The sequence below is a fragment of the Sturnus vulgaris genome, chromosome 2, assembly GCF_052056855.1.
Source record: "Sturnus vulgaris isolate bStuVul1 chromosome 2, bStuVul1.hap1, whole genome shotgun sequence".
Taxonomy (NCBI): Eukaryota; Metazoa; Chordata; class Aves; order Passeriformes; family Sturnidae; genus Sturnus; species Sturnus vulgaris.
Genome location: NC_142244.1, coordinates 109,300,740 through 109,323,515, shown reverse-complemented (window position 1 = coordinate 109,323,515; position 22,776 = coordinate 109,300,740). Strand labels below are relative to the sequence as shown.

The 22,776-nt window shown below is 34.5% G+C and overlaps 1 protein-coding gene across 14 annotated transcripts in view; it reads left to right on the top strand.

The window, feature by feature from the left end:
- DMD (dystrophin) overlaps positions 1 to 22,776 on the top strand; it is a 1,142,416-nt gene that overhangs the window by 398,571 nt on the left and 721,069 nt on the right. For 13 of the 14 annotated variants that reach the window (XM_088160350.1, XM_088160356.1, XM_088160354.1 and 10 more), the window contains exon 8: positions 19,206 to 19,384. In XM_088160350.1, coding sequence (XP_088016476.1) covers positions 19,206 to 19,384 — 179 coding nt within the window. Of the gene's footprint in view, positions 1 to 19,205; positions 19,385 to 20,330; positions 20,454 to 22,776 lie in introns of all 14 variants that reach the window. The other variant, XM_088160366.1, reaches the window with a different exon arrangement.

Here is a 22,776-nt window from a genome sequence, read left to right as displayed (position 1 = left end):
ATTAACTTGAAATTATGAAATATTCACATGAAAGTTGGCAAGAAATCTATGATGAAGCTATTTACTCTAATGTTTTGTATTGCTTTAAATCAGACTCTTCATAATATTTTTTAAATGCAGACAGATTTAATTTGGAGATTGTTTTCATTTGCATATTATAGTAATGTGCAACTAATAGAGGTGTATCTTACTTTATATGTTAATGATAGATATAGTAAACCAGCCATCATAAGGCAACAGTACATGAGCATATAGTTCTTGTCCAGGAATTCTAAGTTTTTATACAAACTAGTCCTTTAATCTACTGTATGGCTTTCTGTGTTAAGTATTGATTATAGTCACCAGTACCTGAATTAAGTTACTCTGTACCTATTGGGAAGAAGGAAGGTATCTTAGAGCTTTGCATATTGTCTAAAGGTGCACAGCATTACTCAAAACCAAGGTGTTTTATTTTATTTCCTACATTTTGGGTCCTTTAGCTGTATTTGAGTGGTGTGTAATGAGCTGCTACAGGTGAGCTGCTGTTCATGGGTCGTGTCACATCTGCTCATCTCGTGCTGTCCCTCTCCTAGCAGTCAGCTCGAGGAGAAGAGTGGGCTCTGGCTCTGTTACCTCTGCTTAGACAGACACTTGTAGTGCCTCATCAGATCTTGTGGGTTATTATCGTTGCTGCTGCAATGTGGAGCATAAGAAAACAAAAAGCACTCTGTCAAATGCATCCTGCTCTCCATGGGCAGATGCTCACTCAGTATTATGAAAAGGTGTCCCTTTTTGGAAGAGACTCTAGGTTGGTCTGAAGTGTCAGGGGTAAGTGGAAAATCGATGAGTACAGGCTGCTCCCTGAAGGCGCTCATCTCTCTCAGTTGTACGGGCTGTGAGCATGGCATGGAAGAGCATCCATCCTGTTAAATACAGACTGACAGTAGTAGCAAGGATGCTGTAGTTAATTTGCTACTAGATGTATCAAAATTCATATACATTTGCTTGTGCCGTGCTTTTGTATGGCAAGTATTCCACTGGGAAACGTTGGATAAAATTGGTATAGGATAGTTTACTGTAATAAATTAAAACAAGGAACTGCAGAATTACTCTGCCATGAGCTATAGTGACTTGTGTGATTTTTAAATCTTTCTTTTACAGTGTGTTCATCACCTTTCTCCAGTACCATTTTACCATATAATCAGCTATCACTCCCCTGACAAGTATTAGTCTGTTAGAAACTTATCATAGGCTGACAAGTGCCAGAATTCACCCTCACATTTCTGTTACTGAAACAATCGGACACTTGGCTTCAGTGGCTGAAATATTGTGTAACACATTATTCTGACCTACAGCTTGGTATGGAAATGTTTTTTTAATTGTTCAGTTTCAAATCAACATGTAGTTGTAAATATGACTCTTGATGATGTTTCCTTACATTGGCTTTTTTGTTTAACAGTAATAACAGAATGATCAGATTCTGTGCCAGAAAACCAAACAAACAAACAAAAAAAACCAAAAAAATACCCCAAAACCCCAAACAAACAAACAAAAAACAAAACAAACAAACAAACAAAAAAAAACAAAAACAAAAAAAAACAAACCCCGAAAAAACCTTAACCAGTTGTGTAAGTATGATTCCTTATGCTAGTATATGTTAATATTTTGGCAAAATGCCAACCATTACCGGTATGAAGCTTACTCTACATAACCTCTACATAACCTATTGTGTATGTAAGGCAGACTTAAAGAAGGCTTTCCCAGAAGACATTGCCAAAACACATAGAGATGGTTCCAAATTCATTACCTATTATTTGTACCATTATGGGAGATTCTTCTACAGTTTCCTTCTAATGCCTTTAGAGATGGTAAAGAAAAGACGTTATTCTCATTTAGTTATGACTTAAGAAAAAATGTAACACTTTTCTGCTCTTCGTTAAAGTTTTTAGGTGGCTGTCAAACCTTGTTTTATGTATTTTTAGATCTCTACTTATGTCCTAACCTGTGTTATTTAAATGAAGCTAAAGCATTTTAGGATTTAATTGTATTTTGATTTGTACCCTTGTAATGTATCCAATGGCATGGTACTTCATAGTTATGTTCTTGCTTTTTTAGGTGATTGTTGAAGCTAATGAAAGTCTACATTCAAAATAGTATAAAGAATTAAATTATTAATTTTTTTATTAGCATTTTACACAGCTCCATGATGTGAGACTTGGCTCCTTGGACTAAAATTAGAATATAAAACTAAAAGATTAATTTCTTTAGGGTCATGGAGCACTGTGTGCCTAGAGAGCCATATCACAGACCCCTATAATGGCTTTTCGAGCAGAGCCTAATAAAGGAAGAAATTGCAGCTAGGCTCTTGTGCCAAGATCCTCCAGTTTGGGAATATAAATAGACATTTTATGTATTGAAGTACAGCAGCACAAATGCTCAAGCAGGAGTTTGCTTTTTTGCAAACCTGTTCCTTGTGTTGCATAGTGGCTTTGAAAGCCAATGGGTTTCCACGTCTGAGGGCTGTTTATAAATGCAATATGTAACTTCTCTCTGGAAAAGCTGCCACCAAACCAACCTCTTTAGGACTATATTGGCTTTATTTATTTATCAAGAGACTTGCTTGTTTATTACAAGGAAATGAGGAAAAATTAAGCTACTTGCTCCAACAGAGCAGTTAATGTACTGCAGAGTTTCCTCTTCTACAAAAGGCTCTTTGCTCTTCTGGTTTAGTTACCTTTCTTTAATTTTCTGTATTGTAAAATTAAAATAGAGCATTACTTCAACAGTCTGAATTATTCTTCTAGAATTCTTCATGAATCTGTAGGAGGGTATAAGCTCAGAGCAGTGCTGATTTTGTTGGCTGTTTACTCAGGAAATAAGCTTTAGTGCATAAATCCATAGTGGTATATACCCCTTATCACAAGCTGGATTAGAAGAAACAAGGACTTAGTATGGTGTTTTATTGAACATAACCACTTTTCATAGGAAAGCTGAAGTGCTGAAATCCCTTTAGAACAGTTCTTCCACATTCGTGCTCATTATAAATAATTATGAAACAGGTCCATCAGGTACCATTTTAAAATATCAGCATCTGCCATCAAAAGTGTTTCCTGTAATTTAACAAGTCGTTATGTTTAAATAATTGAATGTGCAACAGAAAGAATTGCATATATAGTCACTCACACAGAATTACAATAGAAATAGTGCACAATGAAATTGGGAAAAATAATGATGACGTGCTGAAGGAAGAAATAAAATCTTTTTCTGATACCCAATAAATGAGATTATGATCCTCTCTGGCAATTTCAGTATGTTACAGCATTTCTATGCTATGTTTGGAGACAATATGAACAAATAAAACTTTATTTGCATACTAGTAACTTTTATTAAATGCTTATTTTAGAGAAAATACCCTTTTTTGAAGAGAAATATGTTTGCTTTGATCAGTAGGTTAATGATACCTGTTTCTAATTTGGCAAATTGGCAATAGACAAATGGAATCACAAGTATACTTTTCTAGTTGTAATCTGACTTGATGTTATCATTATTTCAGTCAGAAACTGGACAGTGGTGGTGCAGCCATAGGGGAGGTTTCACAGCATTTAGTCCAGTCAGTTCAGAAATAATCTCTTTCCTTCCTCTGTCATTACTCCTCTCTATTATTCCATGGTGAAATGGTTCAGAGAGCTTAACTGGTTGATAAATATTTATTCTGGTTTTGGTTTGGGTTTTATTTTCCTTGGTTTTATTATGGCTTAACTCTAGACTCTCCTCTTTATGAACTGAGATAAATGTGCTATTGTGTTCTCAAAGCAGAGTTAGGATAGTGCAACATTTGAAAGGTAGGAATTGCAAAAACTGTTCTGGCTTCCTTCCATAAGCTAAGGTTTAAAGATAAAACTGTTGTGAAACTGCATGCTAAGTTTAAACATTCTCAGCCTGTCAGTTTACTTCCCGCAAAAAGGTGTACAGAATGTTTCTTACTCAGAACGAAAGCGATAGATTAAGAGACTATTTCCTTGACTTTTCTTGTTGCAAGTGGTGCTTACTAATATCTACTTTGAAGTCAACTCATGACTTGTTTACTCTTAATTCCTTGGATCATAGGGACAAACTGTCCACATCAGTGTGCTTTATCAGTCTTTATTTTTCCTCTTAACAAGTATTTGCTAAAATATATTTAGCATACAATCAGTGCTGTTAGCCACTATATCACTATATAGTAAATAGAATAATAATAGAAATGTTTTGGTATTTTCATTAATTTTAATGCTTTATGCATGTTGGCCATATGATAAAATGTTTGTGTTTTATATCACTACAGTTATTTTATAGATTCACAGATTGTGTGGCCAAACTGAAATGTTATATTAACGTGGTCTGACAGTTATATACTGTGGATAAAAGAACTTTATTTAATAACTTACTGGTGAACCCATCTTTGACTAGGCCTATTGCTTGGGTTTAAGGAAACATATACCTGTCACACATATAGGTATGGGTACCTCTGAAACCTTACCAGAAAACCGGATGGCTAATTTTTTCTGTTAAAGGCCTATAGATTAAACTGTTTCTTGGAGACTACTGTGGTTTTATGCAATGCTTCATTTTCTTAAAACATTATTTGAAATTAAACCAGATGTCATCCCAGGTATGAATGAATTTTAATGTTTGTAAGGAGCATTATCAATGTGCTCTCAGGTACGCATTATCTGTTCAGAAAATGTTTCATAATGTTCATCAGTATAAACCCTGATTGCTCATGTAAGAGGGAAATTACCATTCCATAATTACATTTTATTACTCTTAAAATCTTCTGAAGTCGTTTGGGTACTGCTGTGATTCTTTTGGCTGCCTCTGTTTATTGTGCTCTTGCCCCCTGGTCATATCAATCCTTTCTAAGCAGTTGAGCTGGTGCTTGATGCTCCCTGAGTGGCAGTTCTAGATAAGATGTTTAGGGGAAGCTGATAGCAATCAACCTCTGGCTGCTCTTTTGGAACACACAGAAGCACAGGTCTGCAGCAGAGGTTGGCACAAGCTAACCCACACCAGCTCCCAGAGGCTCTCTGGAAAAGTTAGGCCCTGAAAGAAGAGCCTGTGGAACAGGTGAGGAAGATAACTCTGTCACAGGAGGCATCAGAGGCAGGTACACCTCAGCCAGGGTGAAGAAAAGGAGGGTGATATTTCCTGGAGAGTGTCTCTCGCAGGAGATGGAGGCATTCCTTGGCAAACTTGACCATATCTTGAGAGGTTTGTTGCTTGTCAGCCACTTGGATCCAAGAGGCTGCAGAGAGTCTCCCAACATGTGTCTGATCCTCTGGCAACTCCCTCTTGTTCATTCATTTGGGCACTAATCAATGGTTAAGGTGCTGGGCATTTAAAGAGTGGCTGCAGAGTTCTGGTGAGGATGAAGAGCATGGTGCCTTACAGAGTACTGTCCCCTCTCCTGCTGCTAAAGAGGAAAAGCTCAAGGAGGGCCCAGCAAATTTTCAGATCAACATTTGACTGTGAATCTCGTGTCATAACTGGGGATTTTGGCTTTTTTTCACTGTGGAGATCTGTTTGAGGAACAATGCCTGCTTAACAGGACTGTCAAAGTAGATAAAGAACATCTTTGGCAACAAGCACCTAATCTTGTGATGAGGGCTATAACCTAATTGTGTCAGGGAAAGGGTGTGATAAGCTGAAGAGAAGGGCAGGAGCATAGGACAATGAAGTTTTTAAAAACACTTCTGTGATGAGGTATCTCTCATCTTCCTTCTGTAAACACCAGGACACAAATGCACATGAAATAGGAAAGGTGGACTTGGAGGTCCATGCACAGTGGCAAAGCTGTTACCTCACTGTGAGCCAGTGACTGGGACTGCTTGCATGCCTGGGGTGCTGAAGGAAACACAGACCCAGAAGGTGGGGAAGGGAGGTTGTGTCCTATGCAAAACAGGGGCTGGAGAAAACCCTGGGAAGGGAAATAGATGAGTCAATGTGATACACTGATACAGTGATGCTTCACTGTATTTTCAACAGCAGAAAAAGAACACGATCATTAGGTGTGTTAATAAATTTAACTTTATGAACTGTTCTGAAATCCGAGATTGCCAGTTCATCTTTAAATTAGGTAGGCAACATAATTTCTATTTGTAACTTGGGGAGATTTTGACATTGGTGTGAATCAGAGTTTCTTTATATGAATGTTTCTCTGTCGAGATTCCCTCTATGAGTGATGGACTGGAACTTTAGAACTTATTTTTTTATTTATTCTGCGAAGAATTGAATTGATACTACTGACATATTGCATATTGGCTACCCAACATGACATGAGATGTTCAGATTATAGTGATTTTCCATTCTAACTGCTTGAGTTTTTTTAAAAGAGATTACCTAGAGGTGAGACACCTCTTGCATATCCTAGAGTTATCTGCTGTTTTCTGAAAGACTTGGGATCTCTATTACGAATGTTTTATTGTTTGACTACTCTGGCCACATATAAGAAACAAAATTTGCAAGCTTTTATGGATTTCCAATTTTCATTAAACTAATAAATTTCTAATAATCTGTTCCTGACTTTCTTTTCAGTAATATCTGTTGCAATGACCAGTGCGACTTCAAGAACAGAAACAATTAATACTTCAGAAAAATCAAACTATGTCTCAAATCATTAACTCTCTGTTGGGTAACTAGCTAAGGCTCGGACATTTTTATGAGGCAATATCATTATGGCATACTAACACTTTAAAAAAGCAAGGCAATAAGAATACATATGTAAAAGAACTTTAAGAGATTAACCAGAGATACTTACATGATTGCTCTTCCATGTTTTCTCTAGCAGGATCATCAGAAAGCTGTAACATTTGGGTTTATTTTAAGATTAAATGATAGAACACAAACATGACAAAAAGAGCCTGACCTGTAAGGTCTTTGAACATGTTTCAGTAATATTGCACTATCCATTTTTGCAATTTATTCCATACCAGGAGTACAGTGACACTATAGAAAACATGTTTTTGTAAGTTTTTTTATTTTGATTCTGCTTGTTTTATCCCCCTGTGTTTATCCTGGTGCAGGGTATTTCATTTTTGTGTTACTTTTATACTTAATACCTTTATTGCAAGTTGCATGGTTAAATGGTATCCTTGTAGCCCCAAAGTTTGGATGAAAGTAGTAAAAAAATTACACAGGGAGTAAGGACCTATGCATGCTAAGAGTTGCATCCCTTTGAATTGAAAATGATCAGGTAGGTGAGCCTTAAGTTCTGGACACTTGGAACTGCTCACTATGTACTGCTTGCAATGCCAGTCTAGTTGGAAGGAAGAATCTAATTACAGAAAGTTTTGGGAGGTTTAGCTGTGGTGTCCCTTGACTTGTGTTTGTAGAAGAATGTGGTTTTGCTGTTGTCAGTATATCTGCTGTATAGCTTTGCTGGTAAGGTGGCATAAAGATTTCATATTATTCTTCAAAGATTTAAAATATAATTCACTCCTTATCTGTGTACTCCAGAACTGATGGTGTCACTCACTCGTACTATCTGAATTCTGCAGGCTCACTTTTGATGTAATCACTATCTTTTTGGTGAGATGGGCTAAGTTATTGGAGTGCTGGGTCAGATTGCACAACCTGCTTGATGAAAATGCTTCCACAACCAGGCCCAAAGATTTTTCAGGAGTTACCCTGTCAAATAAAGACTCGAAGTAAAAAGTAGCTAAGCAGAATAAAGTCCATTTTATACTTATTTTGGGATATTTACTAGATTATTTGTAATTTGAAAAGTATTGTATATTGTTAGTTTGAAGTTTGGAGAGCTGCTTACTTTTTCCTTTAGTTTTGGAAGATTTTTCAGTTCTATGGTTTTGTGTTTTGTAGGCTTTTTATGTTAATCTAGGGAAACAAGTCAGTGAGAGGAGATATTGGTAACCTTTGTGTTATAATCTGTTTGTAGCTTTTACTACAAGACTGTACTCTGTTTAAATGTGAAATGAAAATTTCCCAGTGGGTCTGGACATGTTTTTCATGTATTTAGGTGATTATTATATATTCTACACCCCATTTTAAAGCCTAATCTCAGGTCTTCAGAACATTCTGAGTTCTTTATGAAGGTGACCTCTTCTGCATAATTTTTAGATTATGTATATTTTCTTAGTTAATAGCCATTAAATCCACTCTTTATGTTTGGGCTAAAGTCAGTTTCTCTAGCACTGGGTAATTAAAGAAAGACTTGAAGAAAGTGTTGGCCTCACCTGCTCTAGTTTACAATCCTAGACTCTGCTCCCATAATTGTAGTCATGAATGTTTCTTATTCTCATCGTGGCTCTCTTTGAGCCCTGTACCATTCCTTGTTTGTTTAATTGCTCAGCCTGGAAAAGTCAATTCTAAAACCAAACATGTGGAACTTTTCAAGCACATCTTCTAATGATCCCTTTTTTAATATTCTTTCTTCCCCTCACCAAATGCTAATAAAAATTGGTATTTAAATTGTTTTAAATTTAAAAATATATTTTGTTTTGGAAAACATAGACTAAGGCCTGACATGACATAACCTCTTTAGTAATTAGTAATTAATTAATGGAAAAATGTATATTCAGTTGGTGAATCTGAAGATTATGTAATTTTTTTTTTCATTTTAAGAAGAGATTCAAGAAAATTAAATTAATTAATAATGAAAAATTAATTCAAGAAAAATATAATTAGCATTTGTAAGTTAAATATCAAGGGATAATATACTAATGATGAAATTAGAAGTTCTAACATCTCTTTCCAGGAGTATATTTTCTGAAACTTTTACCTTTTTTTTTTAATGTTTAGCCCCTGCTCTACATTTACAAATCCTTCTGCTTTTAAAATATTCACAACTAATATTTAGATTTAACCTGGTTATTTTTTGTGTTGCTTCATAGTCCTATCTAAACACATTTTAGGGCTGCTTGAATTTTCTTCGTTAACATAATGCATAATAAATATGTAATACAACTGGTGGTTGTTCTAATGCATTCTTAACTCCTATTTACATTATACTGACTGCACTGATTAATCTCCAGCTTTCACATGCTCTGTTGATGTACTATTATTTGTTAAATATGTATATATATGCTATGTATGCAAAAGCTCTTTTGCATCTTTAGTCTAATGCTTTAGCAGCATTTCTAAGAATAGTTAGACATCACACATTCTTTTTATCATTATTTTGGACAAGTTATTGCATGAATAGAATTCTCCATAATTGACTAATAAAAGGCAAGGGAGTGGAGTTGATAGAAAAGCATGAAAATATAACCTGTATTAAAGCAGTATAACTAAGAAATAGTTAATATGAACTATAACATAAAAAGGAGAGGAGGAACAAAGCATTTAAGACCTGATTTTTCTTTGATGTCCTGTTACTTGCAATTTCAGGTAAACAGCTCATAGTAAAGGTTTTATTGAATTCCTCAAGTTCTGTTGTAGTCAGTTGGATGCTTTGCTTCTATTCCTTTGCTTTGCTCAGAACCTCGCTTTCTGAAGGCGAGAAACTTTTCTGCATTTTTAAGCTATATTTCTTCAGATTTGTTGTGTTGTCTTTTGTCCTTGTGCTAACACCGTCCTTGAGCTTGATGGTTTTGCTCTGATTGCTTTCACCCCATGATATATTTATAAGGAGCACTCAGGTAGCTGCTCTAAGCCTTTCTTTGGCTAAGCTCTCAATAGGGTTTTGTTCTTCTTGACGCTGTCTACTTAAGACTAACAACTTTTTTTCTGTTCCTCTTGTAGTTTATCATTCTTGGACATGTCAGATCCAAAAACAGAATTCCAAATCAAATCTTTTGGAATAAAATCAATATTATGTTTCTTGAAGATGAATTTGGTTTATCTTTCAGAATTTATATTTGGCTAAAAAAATAACAAACGTTGCATTTCAAGGCTATGATCTCTCTGTTCCTTGAATGCTTAGATGTATGAAGTACTTTCAGCAGGTGCTGTGCATGTGAAAGGCTTTGGTTCTGATTTTGAATGCTTTGTCTGCATTTGCTGAACAATAGCTGGACATGCACTACTAGAGCATTAAAATGAGTGTGCTCTGTTTATACTGGGATTCCTATGTAATCTGAAGGGTGGTTACATTCAGAACGTCACAAAATTTGTATCAATTCTAGAAACTCTTGAGAAGATTAAATTACCACTTCTTAACCTTTTATCTTTGGGTCCAGGCATGCTCAATAAGTCTCTGCCATAGCACTCGTTCACGAACTACTGCAATGCTTATTTAAGTTCTAAGTGTATTACAGTGGACTAGAGATTACTGTATTTAAAACATTAAAAGCATTTTTTTTTTTTAGTTATTTAATAAAGCCATCCATGAAAATGTTGTGCTCCTAAATTGCTCCTATATTGCATCATAGAGTAATCCTGGAATTAACTGTCTGAATGCTGAAATTTTGCTATCCATTTGTTTCTGTGAGTGAAGACCATGAATAAAATTAGCAATTCTGAACTGTGAAAAATGTGAGAGAACCTTTTTATAGTGAAGCCAGAAATATGTCTAATAAACAAGGTGTTACTGTAATATTGATTTCAGGTGCCCCATGTAGGCCCTTCTTTCACAATTTGCCTTTCTGATTCAGTATTAAGAAGGATTTCCTTTTTCAGAGCACACAGTAAAACATTATAGTGCTGCTATTATGCTGAACACTAAATTGTAATTGTTGTAATGTTTTAATACTTATGGTTTTCTATTTATATGTTAAATAAGTTTAATGTATTGTGTTTCACGTTTGAAATTTACTATATTTATTTTAATATGGTTTGATACTCACATAATATACCGTTTAGCACCCCAGTCACACCTGGCTGCTGTTGTTGCATATTTCCGCTATTTCATCTAGCAGGGGACTTTTGAAGTAAATATTATAGATATGAAGTCATCAAATCCAGTCTGATTCCACCAAGCTGTAGCATTTTAACTTCTCTTTGGGCTCTCACATGCTGCTCCACACCCATCAGTGTCACACACACTTGTGTTTACTCAGGCTGAGGTCTGCATTGGCTAGAAAGAACAAGGCACCTTCTTTCTGCTGCATGTTAAAATAGGAGTCATTAGAATATTGATTTCTAGGTCTTTACATTATGAATTACCAGACATCCTGCTCTGCCCTTAACCTATTTCTCTGCTTCTCCAACACTAGCCAGGTATAAAATTGTTGGAATGTAAATGGGAGCTTATATTTATACAAAATATGAGCAGATGTTTCCAGCCTCAGAGTATGGGCTTACGAAGTTCAGCCTGTCAAGCATGAGCAGGTCTCTTCCTCAGATAATCAGATTTAAGGTTTAGGTTTTTTTCTTAAATTACATTACAGGTAGATTTTAAGTAACTTCCTGGAAAATGGAAAGTGCATAGTAATCCTGCAGTCAAAGCTTGCATTTTTGAAAAGTATTGGCATGACACATTTTAGACTGCTTTTCCTCACGATCAGCATAAGGCAAAAGATCAGCACATTAATCTATTTGTTGCATTCTTGGTGAAATAATCCCTCAAACGTTAAAAAATCTGTACCCTACAATATTTATAAGGTTTCTTCTAAGCTGTTTCTCTAGCATTTCAATGCAGGAATGATCATGGTATATATAAATTATTCAAATTAGAGTTTCAACTTTTCCAAGATGTCTATTTTTTTTCAAGATGTGCTTTTAAAATGGAAATAGCTTTTTTGCATCTGCTCTAGTTAAAATTCTTAAAGACCTAATTTTTCATTTTTCATGCTGTTTATATGTCATAAACATGCATAGAAGCCTATATTATCCAGGTAACTGGTCTTCATGTAGATGTAGCCACTTCACACATGCAGTGAGAAAATTCAAGATGTGTAGCCATAAGAATCATCAAGAAAACTCTTCTTTGAATTTAAAACTGATACATCAAGTCAATTTCTAAACGTGAATTTCTGTCAGTGAGGGGGATTTTTTTGTTAAATATCCTATATGTAACTGAACCTTAATAGCTATGAATTTTCCCAGTCTGTCATAATGATATTGAAAATTTCTCTGATTTTTTTTTTTTTTTTTTTTTTAGCTGAAATTAATCAAACTTGAATACCCTGTGAAAGTACAGTCTTTTGAATATAAACAGTAGCATATTGTAGCTGCAAACAGTACTCTGGCCTAAATTAGTGGAAAACAGGAATCATTGTTGAAGGTGCTATTGCACACACTAAATTTTGTATTCTTTTAAAAATATGTAGAATTAATTTTACATCTGATATTGACCTATAATTTAGGAATTTTACTGCATAGAACTTTAGTTTTGTTCCTTAAAACTTCTGCTACTTTTTTTTTTTTTTTTTTTTTTAATAAATCAAAATAAAGCCAAGAACAACTTAGCCTCAATTTACAGCCAAATTAGTCCATCTTGGACACTCTTTTTCATTTTGCTTTTCTCAAGTTTCATATAAAATCAGCTGCCCATAACATTCTAGAGGGGAAAGTAGAAGTTACCTGTAGTATCATTCAGCATTCTGTTTTGTTGGTTTGGGATGGAATTAACCTCAGGTGATTTTAGCTCTCCTCCCTGTCAGAAATAGCAGATTGCAGATGGGAATAAAAGGAAGGTGCACACACTCTAGCAGCAGAATCCCTGTTCTTCCCAGTACTATTTCAAAAGAATGCCGTGTTTCCCAATGTTTTTTTTTGATTGCACTTGAAACATTACTTTCTCATGGTAAGTATGGAATCACCCATCCAGTACGAACACGGCTCTTTCAATTGTCTGTTCAGAATTGGCTGTTTAGATTTCAATTGCCCTTTTCCTTTTACCTTGTATCGTTTTACCTTTATGAAAGATTTTACAATGAAATAAAAGTAATGAATTTATCTCCATATGAGGTTATAAAATCTTTAGTTACTGGATTATCAGTCTCTAATTTTCTTTTTTGTTTTTAATATAGTTACCTGTGCAGTTTCTCTAGACTAAATATTTATAAAAGCTAAGTGGAAAATGTACAATATTTTTAAAAATTGTCCCATTTACTCTCTCAAATATTAGCCTGTTTGAAAGTATCTCTAATACTCTTAGCAAAATTATGGGTTCAGTGACTTCAATATTGCAATTTTTGAACACTATTCCTGATTCAGAATTCAGGAGTTACAGCATAACTCCCTTGGTCTGTCTTCATTTTCAGGGCTCTTCGGTAGGAACTGGGTGACAGGGTGTATTTTAGTTTTCTTTCCTCTGGTACTTCCCACCCACCCCTTACTGCATTTCCAGGTTTTGAAAAATCATACTGCAGCTTTCAGTAGTGTATATCAGCTTTGCGAGTATATTAGCTGCTGACTACTATTTGTTATTTCAGCAAATTGATGAGAACCATGCTCAATCCTACCCAATGACAAAAAAAATAGTATAAAACATGATATGATAAAAATATATCATACCCCAAATTCTTAAAACTGGTGTTTTATTCCTTTGCTATTTTGACTTCACTTCTTTTTACTTTATTGCTAAGACACTTAGATATAGCTTAAGGTGCAAAGGTTGTGGTGTTACTAAATCAATGTCTAATCTTGTAAGGAACCTGAAAAAGAATAAGCAGCACCTTTCTCTGTTCATCAGAGGTATTAAGTCTGATTTTTCAGATTTAAAAAACAGAGAGAGCATCAAGTTCACTTAACCAGTATAGTACTGGCATATTAGTCCAAGCTCCTTCACACTCATGCAGCAAATCAGAACAGACATTCAGACAGATTAAAGGTGTGCTCTGCCACCAAATATTTTAATACCAGATACACTTGAATTCTGCAGCACTTTAATTCCACAAATCCTGACCTGTCTCTGTAATTCTAAAAGGCAAACACAAATGTGTTAATCTTCTGTAGATATTTTCTTCATGCTTCTGTTGAGACCTTGTTTAATACAGCCTACAAAGGTCAGCATTTTTAATATACTCTGTAGGTCTTAACCATCAGGTTTAAAACATCTCCTTTTTTATGAAAATGTCTGTTTAAAAACGAACAGCATTTTCCTCTGGGGGTTTCATAGTGGTTTAGGTTTATGGCTATTCAATTCTATAGAAAAGAAGAAAAAGCCAGTGCCACTATCTAAGTCTTCCAGGCTTCTGCTCTCACTTAATTGTCTGTATGTAATTTGTGCCTTTTACTAGCAGTTAATTTTGTAAAATGTGAATTTTATTCAGCAAAGCAACAGACTGTGATCACTGTGCTTATTCATGTAGGCCACTGAATAGCCTTTGAAGAATGGTGACCTTCGCTTTAACTTTGTTTTTAAAATAAAGTTTTAAAATCATCAGTTTTAATTTCCACATTTCACTATTTAGAGTTCTGCCATATTTCATACATTGATTTTTGTCTATCTGCAAGTCCAAGGCTATTCCTTGAGATTACTTGCAAAGATTGCTTTCATTTTGAATTTAACATGCAATCTACTGGTGGAGTAAAAAAAAAACCACAGCAGAAAATAATTACAAGTTTAAAAAAGAAGCAAAAATGGTCAATAATTGTGAGTACACACTGCAGTTACTGACTGACCTTTCAGAGACTGTAGAGTTTATTTCTTCAAGGTCTTAGTGGCAGCAGTGAGTGTCAGTAGAGTAAACCATAGCAACTTCTATTTTTCCTGCTATTATCATACCATAAGTATAAACATGGATTGTAGGAAAATGACATTTTGAGACCAAGTGGAGACTGAGGGAGAAGTATGTATACTTTTAAGCAAAACACTTTATAATCTTTGCTTGATAATCTTTCTTGTTTCTTGGTGTTTGGATAAGAATGAGCTATATATGGCTCATGTTTTCATAGTCAAGGGGTTAAGTCACCAGTAGGAGCAAATCTCAGACAGGCCTCATGATTCTGTCATAGCTTGATGTCTGTAAATACACAGTAGAAAGTCATCATTTATGCATCTGTTAGCTTTCTATCTTATCTCAGGGAACTGAGAGCTTCTGCTTTCTAAAGAGATGCATTTGGAAATAACAATAGAACCTATAAAAATGTTATATTCCTATCATTAAAAATATTTTTAAAAACCCTAAACTCCACTCTGATAGAATAAACAGCAACAGCCTTTATTTATTGGGAAAATAAAAAACATAATCTCTGAAAATTCAAATCAGCTTTGAGAATCTCAAATTTTTTGTGGAAGGGAAGGCAATGTTTTTTTATTTGGCACAGCTTTTAAAAGCTGATTTGGGGTAGCAGCAGGTAATATTAAAATATTACTGTTGTAATAGAAGCAAACAGTATTAGATGATGTGTAGAATTTAGAAATTAATTTTCTGTTTTCTATTTTATGATTCTGTGAAAATCCTAGCTGCTTCTGTTGAGGACAAAGGATTTCTTCTTTTAGGGCTCAAGTCTTATCTTGCTTCTCAACACTATGTAAGGCAAAATATGTTTCAGAATTTGTCTCTCAATCTAAAGAAACCAGATAAGCAATTTCTATACAGAAATATAATCTTTCTGACAGTGCAGCAGACATGTAAGCTCTTCTCTTTCAAAGTTATTTTGCTACTGGTTTGATACAAAGAATAAACACAAATAGTAAAACTACTTGACACAAATAGTGCCAGAACTGTTAGTTGGTCAGAGCTTGGAGAAAGCAAAATATTATTTGAAAGGAGCAGCTCTGTTAGTAGCCATGTATTTTAAACTTTTAAGAAACATTTCCATAAACACTTATAACTTGTGCTCTGTGCATGGCTTTGTGTATATAATGTAACACTGTGTAGAAAAATGCTGGATTTTGTTTGTGTTGCTACACCTGTATTTTTTTTTCGTATGGAACTCATTTATGTGTTTTATATCATCCTCATTTCCACTCATCCCCTAATGTTAGCAGGGATTTGATCATTGAGTAAACATATGGATGCAAGAACCAAACCACTTGTGAACTACAAAGTTTATAAAAGTTTGCTACTGGATCTCTTTTTGAAGAGTTTGATAGATTTAGAAAATAATTAGTTTGAGAACACTTCAGGTTTATTGTGGTCATCCTTAACAAACAGGCAGACTTGTAGTTATGTTCATTAGAAAAAAAGTAACATTTGCTAATAAAAATCAAGCTGCAGTGAACTTTCATCGGGCAAATTGTTTCCCAAATTAAATCTGTAATAACCCTGTAAAGGCAACTGCACTTAAACAACAGTGGATTTGGGTTATCTTTCATTATTTAATGTTCTGGGGTGAACTCGGGTTCTTTCTACTCTTTTGGTATTTAGTACCAGGTAACTGCTCTTCTAGATGAACGGAATCTTATTTTGCATTAAAATTCATGGTCAAAACTGACTCTTGTGGTGTCTCCTCAGGCTCAGACAGGCATTTTGGCCCGTATATTAAATAAGTGGTTTGTTCGATTTGTCTGTGTTTTTCGAATTTGAATGGACAGACTAATCTCTCTAAAAGGTGGGGCTGAATATGTTTTCAGGGGGAGCACTTGAAGTTAGGGTCTTGCAAGGTAATTTTTTTTTTTCCTTTGATGATAAAAGATGCTCAAAGAGCCACATGTCTTAATAAGTATTCCCATGGATTGAAAAAGGTATCAAGAAGAGTTGTCTGGACAATATGGTTCATGTGACATATTTCAGTTTAAATCACTGTTTTCTTTTGAAAAATGTTAATCTGTCAGCATAAAGTTTAGTACTGAAAATGTTTCCTACCAATAACAGGAACACTCATCTTGGAAGCTTTTGTCTAGCTGTATATTATTAAAGAACTGGGATGGTTTCCAGAGCTTTCCAAAGCCTTTCAGACTTTTTTATTGGTAAACATGTTAATATAATTTCTGCTAACCTTATTATGCTTCCCATTTTCAATTCTCTTTTGACTTGTAGTCTAATTTTTTCCCCTTTTTTCTTATCTTTTCAATCCTACTCTGGATAGTCTTTGTCAAGAAAACTGATGAAAATTTTCTGAAAGAATAGCCTCTGAGTTCAATTTGAGAAGATAAATTGGTCTGGGGGAAAAAAAAAAATCCTGGATAATTTCTCAAAATTAGTATTGGAAAAATGTCGTACTCTACATATCTTGACTTAGTTTAATTAAAAGTCTTCTGTATTTTCCAAGAGTGTGATATTGGTTTTTTAAGAGGTGTATATGGTTTGACAGATATTTTTGCCCCACAAATGAAAGTAGACATATTTACAAAGAAATAGTGAACTTCCTTGCAAAAAAAAAAAAAAAAAAAAAAAGCTTGAATTTCAGTTTATTTACTGTCTAGCTACTAGGATTTCAAATAGTCATCCGACTCAGCAGGTGGTAAAGGTAGTACATCAGAGTAGGGTTTAAAAGAAGAAAATGTGAAGGCAAAACATAACAGAAATCATTCCTGCTCTGATAATTCAGGAGCCCATAAAAAAAAATCTTTTGAGAGATAGATTGATATTCCAGGCTTTGTAACTATGGTTGTTTAGCTATTTGTTGTGATTAAATAATTAAATAATTTGCTATTTGACAGTGGATTTTGACAGCTGCATATGTACTCTTTGTCAGATAGAGTGGGTAAACAATTTTTGGCATGTATATTATTTGCTAGGTACTCATTTATTGCATGACATATTTTTGTAGATAAATAATAAGGTATTTGCCTATTTGGCTAACAGGACATTTTGGAAAGGAAAATAATGAACAAACAATAGAAAAAATCACAGCTGGTACTGATCATCCAGCCAGTGTATTCTTCCCTATAGGAAGGCATGGATATTCATGTAATCATCAATTACTAATGGACACCAAGTACAACAAAATGGTGTTAGAATATTCAAGAGAAGACAAGAAGATGCTTACAGTAAAATACTTATGTTACAGAAGTGGGAATATTAGCGTGAATGTGCCATTTTTCCAGCCAATACTAAGTAGAAATAAACCTTCAACTGTCTCTCATCAAGTCTCAAGCAAAGTTATGGAGATGGGTCAGAAAGCCAAACCAAAATTATTGATATAATGTCTCTTCTTAATTTCCAAATATATGTGAAACTTTTAAGGCAAGGTGCCTTCCCTCTTGTCCATTCCACCTTCTAGGCAGAGAGAATGAGATGCTACATTGTAGAAGTATTGATTTATTTTATTTTTTTCTGTGAACTCAAATCTTAGCTAAGACAGGATTGATTTAAGACAGTAAGAACTCATAGTTCTTGGCTTTCTGCCAGCACTCATGTTAAAACATTTATGGAATTAATGATGAATTTCTTGTACAACTGTCCTTTTGCATCTTGATTCACTAGACTGAGTGTAGGAAGTAAGCGTCAATGGCAAATAACAAAGTAACTATTTCAAAGAGCTGCCACATGTGTTACATTTTTACAAATCGTTATTGACTGGAATTGTTGAGTCAGAGAAAGTGCTTTTCCTGCTGATATATAACATGTCTATGTGCAGAAGCTGAAATTGTCTTTGTGTTCACACAAAGTGTCTTGTACTGACTGCTAAAGACCATAGAGATTTTACAGGTTTGTTTGTTTGTTTGTTTTTCGGTTGTGGTTTTTTTTGTTGTTGTTTTTTGGGGTTTTTCTGGTTTTTGTTTGTTTGTTTGTTTGTTTGTGGGTTTTTTGTTTGTTTGGTTTTTTGTTGGTAGGTTTTGGTTTCTTGTTTTTTTTGTTTTTTTTTTTGTTTGTTTGTTTGTTCGTTTTGTTTTGGTTTTTTATGTGTTTTTATCTTATGTGTTTTAATGCCTGTGAATACCATGTTCTTTTGATGTTCCACAGATTTCATGAAGAATGTAAGACTGAGTAGAATATAAAAGTTATGCAGCTTTATCATAGTTTGACTTCAATCGTTGGTTTTTATCAACCCATTCACGACAAAAAAATGGTAATTTTTTTCCCCCTACATCATTGCTGCTTTCAGTGGCTAAATGATGTGGGGAGAACGTAAAAGGCATGACTTGGAAAATAAGATTGTCCTCACATTTTTACAATTGCAGTACTTATGCAGCACAAGCAAATGCACTTTTTCCTATGTCTAGTCCTGCTTAATGGGGATCACAGTGTCAAATTGCATTTTGACACAAGAAATATAGATGGAAAATTCAGATTGGATGAGATAATATTACCTGTATAAACTTTGTCTCCTTCTCATTGATATGCAAGTTTGTTCTGCAGTTTTGGAACTGATGATAAGGTTCTAATTAATCTCTAGAGTATTCATGTGTACAATAGGTTGCTCATTAGTCTATCAACTTTCCATGAAACTAATGGGCTATTTCTCATGTCGAATGTGGGAACTGAAATGACACATGTTAATTTGCCTTCCAGATGTTGCAACTGCCTGTCCAGACAAAAAGTCCATCTTAATGTATGTGACTTCACTCTTTCAAGTCCTGCCCCAGCAAGTCACCATGGAAGCCATCAGGGAGGTGGAGATGCTACCACGGCACTCAAGGGTCACTAGAGAAGAGCACATAGAAGTACATGAACAGCATTTTTCACAAGAAGTGAGTTTCACTTTTCTGCTTTCATCTTGCTGCTCTAAAGTGGTTGTTTCCCTGCCTACCCCATGAGCTTGATGTTAAATGGCCAGTGGCCAGTGGAAGGCAAAAACCCCATGGGCATAATGGGCAAAGTCTCATCAACAGGCAAGTCAAATGTGCTCCTCTGCATGTATTTTCATACTGGCTTTCATCTCACACCAGACTGTTTTAAAAATTACTATTTAGCAAGTAAGTGCTTTGCACTTGAGCTGTACAACTTTGCACATTTTGATGGTGACAAGCCTCAAGGACAAAACAAATTTGGGGAGGCTTACATTTAAAAGCAAATAGAAACATCTTTACCTTTTTAGAGAATAGCTATTGACATTTCTCCATAGTCATGACATATTTTTATTTTTTTAGCATTTTATTTACAGTGACTTAATTTTAAAACAATCTCAGTTTACTGTTATCCTCTCAAAAAATTCATGCAATATTTGGAATTAATTTATGATTGCAATGTCAGTTTTTTGAACTGAAACTATCAGACAGCCTCTGCTGAAGTGTTTACTGCATTTTAGGCTTAGTTTACTTGCCTGAATTTAATCTTTATGTTGGGTATGGGATGCTCACTCTCTTTTAGAGTACTGAACAGATAAATATCGGCTCTGTTTATTCAAGTTGTGACAAAAGATCACTTGCTTTTTGAGCCTCTGCTTGTAAATTATAAAGAAGCTTCACTTTAAATTGTTATTCTGCTGGTGTTGAGTCCTGACAGTTTGTTGCTTTTGGTAAGGGTGTCAGATTAAATGAGAGGTTTCCTTAATACCATCCCATTTTGCCTGCTGAATACCAACGCTGTCCTTGAAAAATGACTTTTCTGCTTCTTTTTCTTCAGTTGCTCTTAAAATCAGTATTTACTTCTACAATCCATGCTCCTACCCATATGTACATTCTGATTTATTCTTAGATCACAGTCAGTGTACCCCAGGGACCTTCGCCTTCTCCTAAACCGCGGTTCAAAAGTTACGCGTATGCACAAGCTGTGTATGTCACATCCCCTGACCAAAAAAGGAGGCAGGTTCCTCCACAGGTCTGTCAGTATTGCAATTTTTTGAGAAAGTTGTTAAGCTCGTGCTTGGAGTGTGCATTTTGCTTCCACCTGATCTTAATGACCTGCTTTTTCCAGGACTTTTTTCCTGTCAAGTGGTTACTTTTTCCTGTGTATTTCTGCATGGCTGGCAGTAGCTGTTGTGCTGATTGTAGGGGAAGATTAACATTCAAGCACTGCTGTTTCAGAATCATAAACTTCTTTCTTTGTTCAGCCATTTTTGAAAGTAGTACATACATTGCCTTAAAAAAGTATTAGAAGAACAAATCTAACATAAGCTGTATTTGGCATCTATTATATTACAGCCTCAGGTTTAGTTATAAAATAAAAAAAAAAAAAAAAAGAGCCATTAGCTTTCTCTTTCTTTTTCTAACCCTTCCTGTTAAAGAAAATAGTAAGTGATGGCATTTCTCAGAAGGTTACTGTAGTTAGAAAAAAAAAGTGAAACAAACATTAAATTTAACCCTGGCTTATTAGATTACAACAGCTGGTTATTTCTATCACAAATGACATCTTGCTGGTACTGAGGTTAAGGGGTTATATTTGATTTTTACTTATTTTATTTTTTACTTTTAAATAGCTGGGGTGTTTTAATAAAGCTTGTTTCTAGTAATCCTTATAATGAGAATTTCTGTAGTTGAATTTTTATAACTTCTGACAAGTATGAGACCCAAAGGTCATATTGTGTACTGCAGTGTGCTTTCCTTTCATTACTTCAGGGAGAAAAGATCTGTGTGTATGTGGTGCTACAGTTTGAGTTTGCCTCTGGGTGCTTAATTCTGTCCAACATCTAAAAATCTATTGCAAAATTATACTTCTATTCAACATTGTGTGTTCAAATCTACTGTTCAAGTGACAGGTATTTTATTGAATAATGACTTCCCTTAAATACTCCAGGACAGAAACCCTGCACACACAAGCATGAGCCCTGCTACATTATTCTAACATTAAATGTATGGCAGTGATGAGTCACACAGCTCTGAAACAAGATGTTTAAAACTATGGTAACTGTTTTGTTCTACTTAGACACTAAACAGACATTTTAGAGTAATAAAAAGTTATTATATAAGACAGTATTTTTCTTTTTCTAGGGGTGCTTTTATTGTGATCAGTTGCAGGCTTTGTAAGCATATCTACCATCAAAAGTAATGTATAAACTGAAATAAATGAAGTCATTTCTACCAAGCCTGGTAGCTGAAATTTACTGAGATATGATTTGATCATTCAGTCTGCATCTTGTATTCCAGTTTTCAGAACTCTTCTTCCTGAATTTTGAAACTTCATCTACTACACTTTTATGCAATAATTAATACAATGTATTATAATCCTACCAATTTGTCAGAAGCTGAAGACCTAACCAGAATCTGAGCCACATTGTGCTACAGCCACAACAAATATTAACAAATGAAAAGCCTTCACTTAAGAATCCTTTGGGAAAACCACCAGGCAAATTCTCATCATAATCAAGATAAACTTGGATTATAAATAATAGCAATTAACATCCCAAATGTATATATGGAATTCTTAGTCAGTGGGGTTTTTTTGCCTTTGGCTATGTATTTCTTAAAGAAGAGCTGTTACCTATCTATTCAAGCAAGTTTATAATTCTGGTTAATAGCAGTTGATATTTTTTCTCCAGATACATGGGGCTGGTATAATTTAATAATCCCATCTATTTTAACTAAATAAAATAAATATTATTTCCTTTTCATTTCTTAGTAGTCTTTCAATTTTCTGCCAGCTATATTATGATTTTTGGATGCCATTATAAATAATGCAACTGCCTTAACATTTTCAGTAAAATTTACTTTTCTAGGGGACTATAATAAAGATTTCAAGAGGAATTCAACTTTTTTTTTCTTGGATTTTGTAAAGTTTAAGAAAGTGACTCTCATTTCCATCTAGTTATTAAAGAAAAGTTTATTAGATTTAGTTGGCTGTGGCCTGCCAATTTCCATGGTGTTTTCAGTGCTATCATGGATAAGAAATTATCAGAAAATATTTTGATCTTCTGTTGAAATAATGAAATCATTCTTTTTCAATCTCTGCAAACTTTCAGCTTATAAGACATGAATATTATAATTTTCCCAAAATAATCGTAATTAAATAAGGCCTCTTTCCAAAGATTTTGATCAAGATCCAGCAAATTTGACCGAATATGACTTTTTATACATGTCATACATTTGCTTCATATGTCAGTTGTCAGAAATTTTAAGAGGTATGAACTGTGATTCTCTGAGTTCCATATTGGCAAGAAGGAATAACATTTGCTTTCACACCATCATTTGTCAAATTCTTTCTCTTC